General features: G+C 51.9%; 1 protein-coding gene across 2 annotated transcripts in view; it reads left to right on the plus strand.

Moving 5' to 3' along the window:
- Nucleotides 1-9,749: 9,749 nt before the first annotated feature.
- The window catches only part of mtch2 (mitochondrial carrier homolog 2), a 93,673-nt gene continuing 89,826 nt past the window's right edge, over nt 9,750-13,596 (plus strand). For both annotated transcript variants that reach the window (XM_072518766.1, XM_072518767.1), the window contains exon 1: nt 9,750-9,869. In XM_072518766.1, coding sequence (XP_072374867.1) covers nt 9,783-9,869 — 87 coding nt within the window. In that variant the 5' untranslated portion in view covers nt 9,750-9,782. The remainder of the gene's footprint in view (nt 9,870-13,596) is intronic.

Here is a 13,596-nt window from a genome sequence, read left to right on the forward strand (position 1 = left end):
ATCCATAGGAAGAGCTTAGGGAAAGCTCGCAAGCCGATGGCAATCGTGTCCTGCTTGGCACAATTGCGAGGCACAGAGGAGGTCGTGAGGACGCTCCGTAGAGAGATTGAGGAATGTTATGGGCAAGGCTTTTTCAGAACCCCAAAATGTATCATGGAGTTCAACCAACCTCTCCCTTTAATGGATTTGTTGGTTTTCCTAGCACACGGCTTTTTCCCTAGGTGTGGGATTACAATTATGGACACGTAGGTTTTTAAACACAAAACACTGTTTATTCCATGAACTCAACTCAACATCTTAAATAAACATTGGATCTCTTAACACCCCTTACTTCAAAGATAACTCAGAAAATATTGCAACAGTAAATAATTCCTTAAAATGTTCCTTTAAACTTCCAAAAGACTTAACACCTTTAAACAAAATCACATCAGGTTAAAGGTTTTACTATTATGAGTTTAAATCACCCAAATGATCCAGAGATGGTCTTTTATGGCAGAGATCCAGCTCACTGCAAAACACAGACACACACACAGCTCTTTTCCTCCAAACTGCAAAATTAAACTGCAAAATGGCTCACCTGACCTCAGCTCCACCCACTCTCTGACATCACTGTTTTCTTAAAGGTACATTGCTTAAACATCCATGTCTTAAAGGTACTCTCACATGACAGGAGAGAGACAAGAATAGTGAAGGAGACGTGAATGAATATGAGAAAGAGAACAGGAAACTGAGAGAGCAGTTAGCGGCGAAGGACAAGGAGATGGCTGATGCCAAGCGGGCACAGCAATCTTGTCTCGCCCATTTGAGCAGCTTTCAGTCGCAATACGACAAAGCCTACCAAGACATGTAACGCACGGTGTTGGTAAGAGAGGAAACGGAACACCAAGTTGAGCAGTTACAGAAACAGTGTAATGATCTAAAAGCAGCCCTACGAGCACTCCACACTTCCACGACGGAACAAAAGCAGAGCTTGGTAGACCACGCAAAGTGCCGGAAGCAAATTGCCGAACTGCAAACCCTGCTTTCTGTCCAAAATGGGTTCCAGGACACGTTTGGATCCCAATTAGACCAAGAAAATGGCCCCGATTGGCAGGAGTTAAATGAGACTGCCCACAGATATGTACATGGCACATGTACACAGGACAAACCACAAAAGAGATAAGCACCCCAACCCCCGACTGCACAGGCAGAACACAGCCCTATGAACCCTGTCACCACACAGCGCAGGGCCACAGCAGAAGGTGACCCAGATTTCCTATACACCACCCCATTAACCGGCACTCAATTAAGGGACGCATGCAACAAGATAACACCGTTCCTACCCACATCGGACCCCCACCATTACTTTGCAAGAGTAAAACAGGCGACCATGTACGCCCTGGATGAAAAAGAGCAAGTGAAGCTCACAGTTTTAAGGTTCGACCCCTCAGTCGTGGCAGCCCTTCCCGACCCACAAAATGTAGGAGGAAGCACCCTCCAAGAAATGCATACAGCAATCCTAGATGCGATCGGCTACAACAAAGGAGACCCCGTAGAAGGCCGAAACAAATGTAGGCAGAAAAAGACAGAGCACCCCACAAACTGGACGCTTGTGGATACATTTTACTGCAGTGTTTGGAGAGTTAGCCCGCGCCCTTTTGACCCCAGATAATATGGCCAAATGGACCCGCATCCTAGTCTCTCATGCAACAGAAGCAGGACCGAGAGCTTGCGCAAATTACGACCCCCTCAGACGAGGTCCACAATGGGAAATGGGTTTTAAAGAGATTGTCCGGCGCTTGGGAACAGTCCGTTCGGGGAAAATCAGCTTATGGTAGAGCAGAGGAAGAGCAGGCAGATGCGAACATACATCCAGTTAGGACGCACCAGAACCCCGCATGGGTAAATGAGGGAAGAAACAGCCCACAGCAAACCAAATCCCAAAAGTGTTATAATTGCGGCCAATTAGGACACTACGCACGAGAGTGCAATGCGCCCCAGAAACAGCAGAGAAACCAGCAGACAGGCACCCTAAATACGAACAAGGCAAAGCCAATTCACAGTGTTAGCATCCGTTCTGATAACACAGATATGAACGGCACTGACTGACGGTGTTCGGGCTCCCCTACTTGGATCTGCCACACCCTTTGGGACAAGTCCGGAAGACCAGTAGTGGCAGGCACAGTCCAGGGACACCCCGTAGAATTTCTTTGGGACACAGGAGGGTCCCACACCACACTCAATTCCTCCACAATGTTTCAGTGAGACACATAGCCCACCACGGACACCATCATACTCAGCGGCTTTACAGGGCACTTACAGCAGGGACACATCACAGCCCCTGTAGCAGTCCAGGTAGGGAACATTAAGACTAAACACCCCGTAGTTCTGGTCGACCTACCCCAGACAGCCGAACACATTTTAGGTATTGATATTATGAGCTCCCACAATCTATCATTCGATCCAGTAAACAAATGTGTGTGGAGAATGGCAAAGGCAGCACGAGCCCCCGCCACGCTCACAGGTGGAGACTATGAAAATAGAATTAGCGCAGTAGGAGACTTCTGGTTCGCCCCCTGAACCATTAGTCAGAATAAAGAAGTTAGAGAAGTCCTGCTGCGACACAAAGCAACATTTGCACTGCACAAACACGACTGTGGCAAGATAGCTGGCTTGGTGAACATTACAGGTCCCGACCCCAAGCCCCAAAAGCAGTACGGTTTTCCCCAAGAAGCAGAGGGAGAAATCTCAAAAGTTATTCAGAGTCTGCTTGACCAAGGCGTACTCCGATCAGTAGCCTCCCCGAACAATGGCCCAATTTGGCCCGTCAGGAAACCCGATGGATCATGGTGACTGACCATTGATTATCGGGAACTAAACAAAGTAACCCCAGTAGCAGCCCCCACCGTAGCCATGGGTCCCGAGACAATGCTAAAACAGGGACTCCAATCAAAGTTTTTTTCGGTTTTGGACATTAGCAACGGCTTTTGGTCCATTCCATTGGATAAAGCCTGCCAATATAAATTCGCATTCACATTCCAGGGACAGCGGTATACGTGGACGTGCCTTCCACAAGGCTTCCACAATTCCCCCTCCATTTTCCACCGACAGCTGGCAAATGGATTAGCAAAATTTTCCCGACCCGATTGTCTGGTCCAATATGTAGATGATTTGCTTTTGCAGACGGACACAAGCGAGAGCACATTTCACTTCGCGCCGAACTATTAGGATTCCTTCAACATTGGCTGTAAAGTGAACCCCAAAAAGGCCCAGATTTTACAGGACAAAGTGATTTACTTAGGAACAGTGATCACACACGGCAAACGCGAGATCGAGCAGAAACGAGTCGACTCGATCGTCAAATTATCCCTGCCCCATAATGCCACAGCCCTCCGGTCATTTCTAGGACTGGTTGGCTACTCTTCTGCTTTGACCACAAATTCTTACCATTCTTGCCCGGTCACTCAGGCAGTGGAATAACGGCACTAATCCCCGCCCTGCCTGAGGACCCCCATTTGGTCAGCTACGCTCAGGTAGAGTACATACGGCACTGGTCACCGTCCTACCCGGGGATTCCACCCATTCTTACCCATACGCACCCCATTTGGAACTTTTAATTCAAAACTCTTTTGTTTGTTTTACGGCGAGCCTTAGTTTGCTATCCATATGCTATTTACATCCTCAAACACTGGGATGGTACATTCACCGCATTGATCGCACAGGCTGCAAGACTGCTCGCAATGTGTCCGTATTTTTTTCTCGGATGTCTTGTCCCAAATATGTGGTTTAAAAAAAAAATGAGGGAGTCACAGATGGTGAATAATGGGTCATTGGCAATAAACGGACAGACAGACAGACATACGAGATCTTAAACAAGATAATAACTGGCGGCGACGCTGAAGATCTGGGGGCAGTGGAGGCGACACAGGGGCGAGGTGGGAGCCTCGGTTTGGTCCCCGATTCGGGAGAATCATCGGTTCGTCCCGGGAAGGATGGATGGGGGGTTTTGGAGCTGGCATCGATGGGACATTTGCGAGAATGGGGGACCTGTTCATCGATGGGACGTTTGCGAGCCTAGGGGCGCTGGAGGAGAAGTTTGGGCTACCCCTGGAAACATTTTCAGGTACATGCAAGTGAGGGTGTTTGTGAGGTGGCAGGTGAGGGAATTCCCGCTGCTCCCGGCACAGGGGATTCAGGACAGGGTGATTTCGGGTGTATGGGTTGGAGAAGGCAAAGTTTCGGCGATTTACGAGGAGCTGAAGGAAGAGGAGGAGGCCTCGGTGGAGGGGTTAAAGGGCAAGTGGGAGGAGGAGCTGGGAGAGGAGATAGATGAGGGTCTGTGGGCTGATGGCCTGAGTAGGATTAATTCTTCCACCTCTTGCGCCAGGCTCAGCCTAATACAGTTCAAAGTTACTCACAGAGTGCATATGACAAGGGCGAGATTGTGTAGGTTCTTTGGGGTGGAGGACAAATGTGGGAGGTGCTCAGGAAGCCCGGCAAATCACGTCCATATGTTCTGGTCGTGCCCGGCACTGGATGGGATTTGGAGGGGTTTTGCGAGGACTATGTCCAAGGTGGTGAAAGCCCGGGTCAAGCCGAGCTGGGGGTTGGCATTATTTGGAGTAATGGACGAGCCAGGAGTGCAGGAGGCGAAAGAGGCCGGTATTCTGGCCTTTGCATCCCTGGTAGCCCGGCGGAGAATTTTGCTATTATGGAAAGATGCGAAGCCCCCTAGTGTGGAAGCTTGGATCAATGACATGGCAGGGTTCATCAAGCTGGAGAGGATAAAGTTTGCCTTGCGAGGGTCTGTGCAGTGGTTCCTCAGGCGGTGGCAACCGTTCCTAGACTATCTCGCGGAGCGTTAGGAGGAGGTCAGCAGCAGCAGCAGCCCAGGGGCGGGGGTGGGGGGTTTCTTTTGGGGGGGGCGTTTGGGTGGGGGGGGGGGTTCCCTATTTGTGTTTTTAAATGTTATATGGGGGGTTATTGTATATGGGGGAAATCCAATGTATAATTTTTGATTGTTGTGTTCTTGTTTCTTTCTTTTTGTTGGGTGTGGGGGGGGGGGGTTGTTGAAAATCAGTTGAAAAATTTGAATAAATATATTTTTTTAAAAAGATAATAACAGGAATTACGCTTGTGTCCATAGAAATCCGGAACCACAGAAGCCTCAAGAGGACTATGAAAGAAAGAAGAAGAACATGAAGACAACCATCATGGTCTACATTTGTATCTTCGAGGCTTCCCTACAGTTACACGCGGACGCGGCCCCCCGACCCCTACCACACAGGCCGTAAATGTTTCCCTTCCCTGCCATACACTGTACCCAAAGATAGCAACCGATACACCAACCTGGTGTGACAAGTTCATTACTTGGTATTCCCTGTCCTACGTTGTAGAAGCACTATTAGTAATTGCAATACTCTGCAGTGTCGTTCAGACACTAAGACTTAGGAAATGGCGGAGGAAAGCCTCCCTCACTCCGGTATACACATTCAGATCCCCTATTTTCAGACTTCAACAAACCCCCCACGCCCTTTAAGTGAATTAAAGTGCATCGACTGGGTTTTTTTTGTGTTTGTTTGTTCTAATAAAAATGTAAAACTCTGTGCTTGACTGCCAAGCCACAGAAACATGTGTTGCTGCTACTGTATAGTTTCAAATGTTGTACATGCTTTTCATTGATTAAGGATAGTTTAGATAAGGATAGTTAGAGGTTCCCGTGTTTTTATTTTGTAATGCATGCCTGAATGTCATAGCGCCCCATAGAATTTTATAATTATAATGATGTGTGTACATAAAGTAATTTAGGTCAAAGTTCCAATCCATAGGACAGAGTAGCGTAGAGCCTGTCCTTGCTTCTGGGTGCCCGACTTAGGAACAGAACAAAGAAGATGCAGTAATATGATCCTTCACGCCTCGCGTAAGGAGGGTGTGTAGCCATCTGGGATGGCCACTTCCAGAATACAAAATGGACGCTCGCAAAGACTGTAGGGAACTGTATACAATGTTAGGAAAGCAAGCAGGCACATAGCCTGTATGCATATTGGAAAGACAGCTCCCAGACGGAGCTGAAACTATAAGTCAATTAACAGGGCAGCATGGTAGCATTGTGGATAGCACAATTGCTTCACAGCTCCAGGGTCCCAGGTTCGATTCCGGCTTGGATCACTGTCTGTGCGTAGTCTGCACGTTCTCCCCGTGTGTGCGTGGATTTCCTCTGGGTGCTCCGGTTTCCTCCCACAGTCCAAAGATGTGCAGGTTAGGTGGATTGACCATGCTAAATTGCCCTTAGTGTCCAAAATTGCCCATAGTGTTGGGTGTGGTTGCTGGGTTATGGGGATAGGGTGGAGGTGTGGACCTTGGGTAGGTTGCTCTTTCCAAGAGCCGGTGCAGACTCGATGGGCCGAATGGCCTCCTTCTGCACTGTAAATTCTATGAATCTATGAAACATATTGATGGCCCATCTCCGGGAACAAAGGAAAGACACTCAAGCAACCGATAATGCTCCAGGCATTCCGGCGCCAGTTCCCCAAACCGAAAGCACAAACAAAGCCAGGCCAGCGGCCACCAAAGACACGCCCAGCCATCAGGGCACCCACCCCTTTATTGGTCAAGATCAATACCAGTGATCAAGAAGAGGCCCAATTAATTGGGGCCAAGTTTAAGGCCCGCCTAAAAGCACGCGAAGCCCCTCCGGGTATAAGAAGGAACCCCCATGAGAGAATCGCTCTCTTGGAATCGGTTCTCAAAGTGGAGAGACCCATCTACCAGCTGCACCAGAAGCAAGTAAGTCCAAGGTCAACGCTCGCTACCAGACGACGACCTTGGCTGTTCTCCTGTACCACTTCGAACCCAACAACCTCAGATCCGAACAACGGCCATTGTTCCTCTGAGTGGGCACCCGAAACTAAGTATAGGCGTTAGCATTAGAGATAGTTTAGTTTGTAGTACTTTGTGCATGAGTAGATATTACTGTGTGTGTAATTAAATAGTATTGACTTTGAACTAACTAACTGGTGTATTGGCTCTTTGATCATTATTCGGGTTTGAACCTTGTTGCGATATCGAGACATACCTGGCGATTCTAAAGCAAACATAATTAGGATTAAGGAAGGCGACCATATTGACCGCCATATTCATAACCAGAGAAACAGAGCAACAGTAGGTCGGCGCGTCCTGGATAAGTGGAAAGACGTTGGAGCTCAGCCGCGTGTAGAGGATCTGAATCTTCTGAGCTTCCGGAATTGGGTCTGGTGCAGACCTGATGCAAGCTTCGAAACAGGCTAGCCAATGTTCAAAGTCCTTTTTGGCGTTGCCTGATTGCGGATCCAGCTGCAGGCGATCCGCTTGATGCGGAGGACAATCTTCTGAAAACTTTAGTGTAATAAATTGATGCACGATCAATTACACAAAGACGAGAGTTGGGTGCAATCGAGGCTTTATTTTATTTTATTTTTTCAAAAAAATATACTTTATTCATAAAAATTTATCATGAGCATTACAGAAACATTTCAAATTGTCTTGACTGTACATTTCCGGCAGGGTTACATGTTGCCTTGACTTTCTTCCATTCAATTTTGATATTGTCATACACATATCACTCTTTACATTACAATTCCTTCTTAAATATTTACAGTGCCAGTTTTTTTGTACATTGGAGTGTTGGTTGCCCCGACCGAGGGGCTTTACACTGTTACCGGCCCCTCGGTGTACATTTGCTGGAAAGACTTTACACAGTGGTCTTTCCCCATTGCGCCTTGGCGGCAGCTGCCCCAAGCTTGAGTGCGTCCCTCAGCACGTAGTCCTGGACCTTGGAATGTGCCAGTCTGCAACACTCGGTCGAGGACAATTCTTTGCACTGGAAGATCAGCAAGTTTCGGGCAGACCAAAGAGCGTCTTTTACCGAGTTGATGACCTTCCAGCAGCAGTTGATATTTGTCTCGGTGTGTGTCCCTGGAAACAGTCCGTAGAGCACAGAGTCCTGTGTCACAGATCTGTTTGGGATAAACCTTGACAAATACCACTGCATCTCTCTCCAGACCTTCTTTGCAAAGGCACATTCCACAAGGAGGTGTGTGACCATCTCATTTCCCCCACAGCCACTCCGAGGGCAGCGTGCATTGGTGCAGAGCCTTCGGGTGTGCATGAAGAATCTGACAGGGAGGGCCCTTCTCACCACCAGCCAAGCTAGGTCTTGGTGCTTGTTTGAAAGTTCTGGTGATGAGGCGTTCTGCCAGATGACTCTGGCAGTCTGCTCAGGGAACCATCCAACGTCCTCCACGGTCTCTTTTTCCCTGAGGGCCTCGAGGACATTACGTGCTGACCACTGCTTCATTGCCTTGTGGTCAAAGGTGTTTTCCTTCAAAAACTTTTCCACAAAGGACAGGTGGTACGGTACGGTCCAACTACTTGGAGCGTTCCGCGGCAATGAGGCCAGGCCCATCCTTCGCAACACCGGGGACAGGTAGAACCTCAGTATGTAGTGACACTTGGTGTTTGCATACTGGGGGTCCACGCTCAGCTTGATGCAGCTGGACACAAAGGTGGCCAACAGGATGAGGGAGGCGTTGGGTACGTTCCGCCCTCCCTTCTCCAGAGGTTTGTACATGGTGTCCCTTCGGACACGGTCCATCTTGGATCGCCAGATAAATTTGAAGATGGCCCGGGTGACTGCTGTGGCGTAGGGTCGGGTTATGGGCCAGACCTGCGCCACGTACAGTAGCACCGAGAGTACCTCACACCTGATGACCAGGGTTTTGCCCGCAATGGAGAGGGAGCGTTGCTCCCACCAGCCCAGTTTCTGTCTTACCTTTCCTATGCGCTCCTCCCAGTTTTTGGTGCACGCCCCAGCAGCTCCGAACCATATCCCCAGCACCTTCAGGTAATCTGACCTGACAGTGAAGGGGACAAAGGACCGGTCGGCCCAGTTCCCAAAGAACATGGCCTCGCTCTTGCCCCGGTTTACCTTGGCTCCAGAGGCCAGTTCAAACTAGTCGCAGGTGGTCAAGAGCCTGCGTACAGACGCAGGATCCGAGCAGAAAACGGCAACGTCGTCCATGTACAGGGAGGCCTTGACTTGCATGCCTCCGAGGCTTTATTACACTAAGATGTGTGGCCTCCGACAGCAGCTGGCGAAATGGCTGCTGTACGAGGAGCACACATATTTATACTCCGCCTACTGGGTGGAGCCAGCAGGCAGGGAACTACCCCCGTACCTGTAGTACAGAGACTGACCACAAAGCACCTAATATATACATCAGTGGTGACTACCACACACACTGTGTACTCTATATTTCTGTCTGTACGCACTGTGTACTCTATATCTCTGTCTGTACACACTCTGTGTACTCTATATGTCTGTCTGTAAGCACTCTGTGTACTCTATATTTCTCTGTCTGTACACACTGTGTACTCTATATCTCTGTCTGTACACACTCTGTGTACTCAATATGTCTGTCTGTAAGCACTCTGTGTACTCTATATTTCTCTGTCTGTACACACTGTGTACTCTATATCTCTGTCTGTACACACTCTGTGTACTCTATATGTCTGTCTGTAAGCACTCTGTGTACTCTATATTTCTCTGTCTGTACACACTGTGTACTCTATATCTCTGTCTGTACACACTGTGTACTCTATATCTCTGTCTGTACACACTCTGTGTACTCTATATGTCTGTCTGTAAGCACTCTGTGTACTCTATATTTCTCTGTCTGTACACACACTCTGTGTGGACATACAGTCCCCGAGGCTCCTCCCTCTGTGTCTATTTCCGGTTCCGCGCGGTGTGTTCTGGGTTCACAATGGCGGACACCTGGAGCCAGCTCTATCTGGGAGCGGGGCTGACGGTTCTATCGCACCCGCTCATGTTCGTCAAGGTGTTGATCCAGGTGAGCCGAGTCGCCGAGATATCCTGTCCCCGAGAGCAAGAGACTTACCCAGGAAGAGAGGGCGGCCGCCACCTCCCCATAGAGCTGGACAGCCCCCCTCCCCTCCCCGTGGAGCTGGACAGCCCCCCCCCCCATGGAGCTGGACAGCCCCCCCCCCCCCCCCCCCCCCATGGAGCTGGACAGACCCCCCCCCCCCATGGAGCTGGACAGCCCCCCCCCCCCCCCTCCCCATAGAGCTGGACGACCCCCCCCCCCCCCCTCCCCATGGAGCTGGACAGACCCCCCCCCCCCTCCCCATGGAGCTGGACAGACCCCCTCCCCATAGAGCTGGACAGCCCCCCCCCTCCCATGGAGCTGGACAGACCCCCTCCCCATAGAGCTGGACAGCCCCCCCCCTCCCCATAGAGCTGGACAGCCCCCCCCCCCCCCTCCCCGTGGAGCTGGACAGCCCCCCCCCCCATGGAGCTGGACAGCCCCCCCCCCCCCCCATGGAGCTGGACAGACCCCCCCCCCCATGGAGCTGGACAGCCCCCCCCCCCCTCCCCATAGAGCTGGACGACCCCCCCCCCTCCCCATGGAGCTGGACAGACCCCCCCCCCTCCCCATGGAGCTGGACAGACCCCCTCCCCATAGAGCTGGACAGCCCCCCCCCTCCCATGGAGCTGGACAGACCCCCTCCCCATAGAGCTGGACAGCCCCCTCCCCATAGATCTGGACAGCCCCCTCCCCATAGATCTGGACAGCCCCCTCCCCATAGATCTGGACAGCCCCCTCCCCATAGATCTGGACAGCCCCCTCCCCATGGAGCTGGACAGCCCCCCCCCCTCCCCATAGAGCTGGACAGGCCCCCCCCTCCCCATGGAGCTGGACAGACCCCCTCCCCATAGAGCTGGACAGCCCCCCCCCCCCCCCCAGCCCCATAGAGCTGGACAGCCCCCCCCCCCAGCCCCATAGAGCTGGACAGACTCCCGCCCCCCCCCTCCCCATAGTGATGGACAGCCCCCCCTTCCCATAGAACTGGACAGCCCCCCCCTCCCATAGAGCTGGACAGCCCTCCCCCCCCCCCCCCCCTCCCATAGAGCTGGGCAGCCCCACCCCCCCATGGAGCTGGACAGACCCCCTCCCCATAGAGCTGGACAGACTCCCGCCCCCCCCCCCCTCCCCATAGTGATGGACAGCCCCCCACCCTCCCATAGAACTGGACAGCCCCCCCCCCCTCCCATAGAACTGGACAGCCCCCCCCCTCCCGATAGAGATGGACAGCCCCCCCCCCTCCCGATAGAGATGGACAGCCCCCCCTCCCCATAGAGATGGACAGACCCCCTCCCCATAGAGATGGACAGACCCCCTCCCCATAGAGATGGACAGACCCCCTCCCCATAGAGATGGACAGACCCCCTCCCCATAGAGATGGACAGACCCCCTCCCCATAGAGATGGACAGACCCCCTCCCCATAGAGATGGACAGACCCCCTCCCCAGAGAGATGGACAGACCCCCTCCCCAGAGAGATGGACAGACCCCCTCCCCAGAGAGATGGACAGACCCCCTCCCCAGAGAGATGGACAGACCCCCTCCCCATAGAGATGGACAGACCCCCTCCCCATAGAGATGGACAGACCCCCTCCCCATAGAGATGGACAGACCCCCTCCCCATAGAGATGGACAGACCCCCTCCCCATAGAGATGGACAGACCCCCTCCCCATAGAGATGGACAGACCCCCTCCCCATAGAGATGGACAGACCCCCTCCCCATAGAGATGGACAGACCCCCTCCCCATAGAGATGGACAGACCCCCTCCCCATAGAGATGGACAGACCCCCTCCCCATAGAGATGGACAGACCCCCTCCCCATAGAGATGGACAGACCCCCTCCCCATAGAGATGGACAGACCCCCTCCCCATAGAGATGGACAGACCCCCCTCCCCATAGAGATGGACAGACCCCCTCCCCATAGAGATGGACAGACCCCCTCCCCATAGAGATGGACAGACCCCCTCCCCATAGAGATGGACAGACCCCCTCCCCATAGAGATGGACAGACCCCCTCCCCATAGAGATGGACCAACCCACCCCCCCGCCCCAGTAGAGCCGGAGCGACCCCCCCCGCCCCAGTAGAGCCGGACCGACCACCACGCCCCAGTAGAGCCGGACCGACCACCACTTCCCAGTAGAGCCGGACAGACCCCCCTTCCCAGTAGAGCCGGACCGACCCCCCCCTTTCCCAGTAGAGCCGGACCGAACCCTTCCCATTAGAGCCGGACAGACCCCCCCCCGTAGAGCCGGACCAACTGTCCCCCGTTCCTCCAAGTGCTGATCCCGCTCATAGCTGAGTAAGAGACAGTGAATGTATGGGAGGCAGTGCCCAACCTGCACTTTGTTTATGGATTTCCCCCTTTGCACTGTGCACTCAAAATCTATGGTGATGCTGTGATATTCGTGTTTGATATGCTGGTTTATTTCTTGGCTACTCTGGCCATTATCAAATCTGTGTCGCCTTCCCTCCAACACTCAGAAGTGCCTCTTTGTGTTTGTCGACTGTGTATTCTGGTATATAATTTAACGTTAATATTATCAAGTATCCTTTGCATTGAGGTGAGTGGATAGTGAGGAGGTACTGCAATGGGTTGCTCCTGTCCCCCATTCACGAGCAGTATTCACAATTCACTGTGACACAAGGCAGTGCTTTAAGCCATTTGGATGGTACACTCATTAAATATATTTCATTTATTTTTATTTACAAGATAAAAATTGTGCAGTAACATAATAAGCTATCTTAAAGAACCCTGTACTTTGTGTAAATTGGTACCTCCTTGGTGCTGGCACTTTCTGTTTTAAAGTCACGTATGCCAGGTTAGATTGTGCTTTTTGTAGCCAGTCCCCAGCTGTGGCTGATGCAGCAGTCCCCTGAGTAACTGATCTCCAGTGTGGTGTACCACTGCAGCTTGAGGTCCAGTGTGTGTGTGGAACAATGTTGCTGTTGCCTGTGATGCAGGTGCCCCAGGCTTCAGTTGCCTTGTTTAATCCAGTCCATTATGGTAGTGGAGTTGGGGAAGATGGCTGGGCAGACAGATTTGTTCTCCTTGCAGAACCTTGTCTTGTAGAAGTAGTGCAGGTCGCTGGGCTTAGCCCTGGACAAACACTCGGCAAAGGCCCTGTCGCACTCGCATGACATCCTGGTACACACGGTCCTCCCTTTACACTCTGTCTGGGCCCTCTTGCATGTGAAGTTGTATAGGCTCCATTTGACGTGACTGTGACAGCCCAGGGTCACTCTGGTGTGGTAATAACAGCAGTCGTGTAGGAAGCAGCACTGGTCGACCTGATCGACCGGCCTACTCGAGCCACCAGTGCCACAATAGCAGCCGTAGTTGTGGAGCTTGAGGAGGGGAATTCCCAGTTTGGAACGATAACACCACAAGGTCATGGCCATGTCAACGAGACCGCGGCGCTCTCGGAGTGCACCCGGCCCCAGCTCGGCTCCAGGACACAGGCAGAGCCAGACAACTGCAAGCAGGACCATCAACATCTTTGCCTCTTTCTGTCCAGGTTCCCTGTCTGCTGTTTTTTGCTTTCCTGCCTTTTATTAAGCCCTGTGTTTCTTCCCTCCCTTTCCTGATATCATATGATCCCTGGCACTCCCTCCCCTCTCACACCTCACACATTTGCCTCCTGAAGTCTCCTCCTTGATGGTTGCACATCCCAATGAAATTTAAATTTAGTTC

Source organism: Scyliorhinus torazame, chromosome 10 (genome assembly GCF_047496885.1).
Source record: "Scyliorhinus torazame isolate Kashiwa2021f chromosome 10, sScyTor2.1, whole genome shotgun sequence".
In the NCBI taxonomy this organism is placed as follows: domain Eukaryota; kingdom Metazoa; phylum Chordata; class Chondrichthyes; order Carcharhiniformes; family Scyliorhinidae; genus Scyliorhinus; species Scyliorhinus torazame.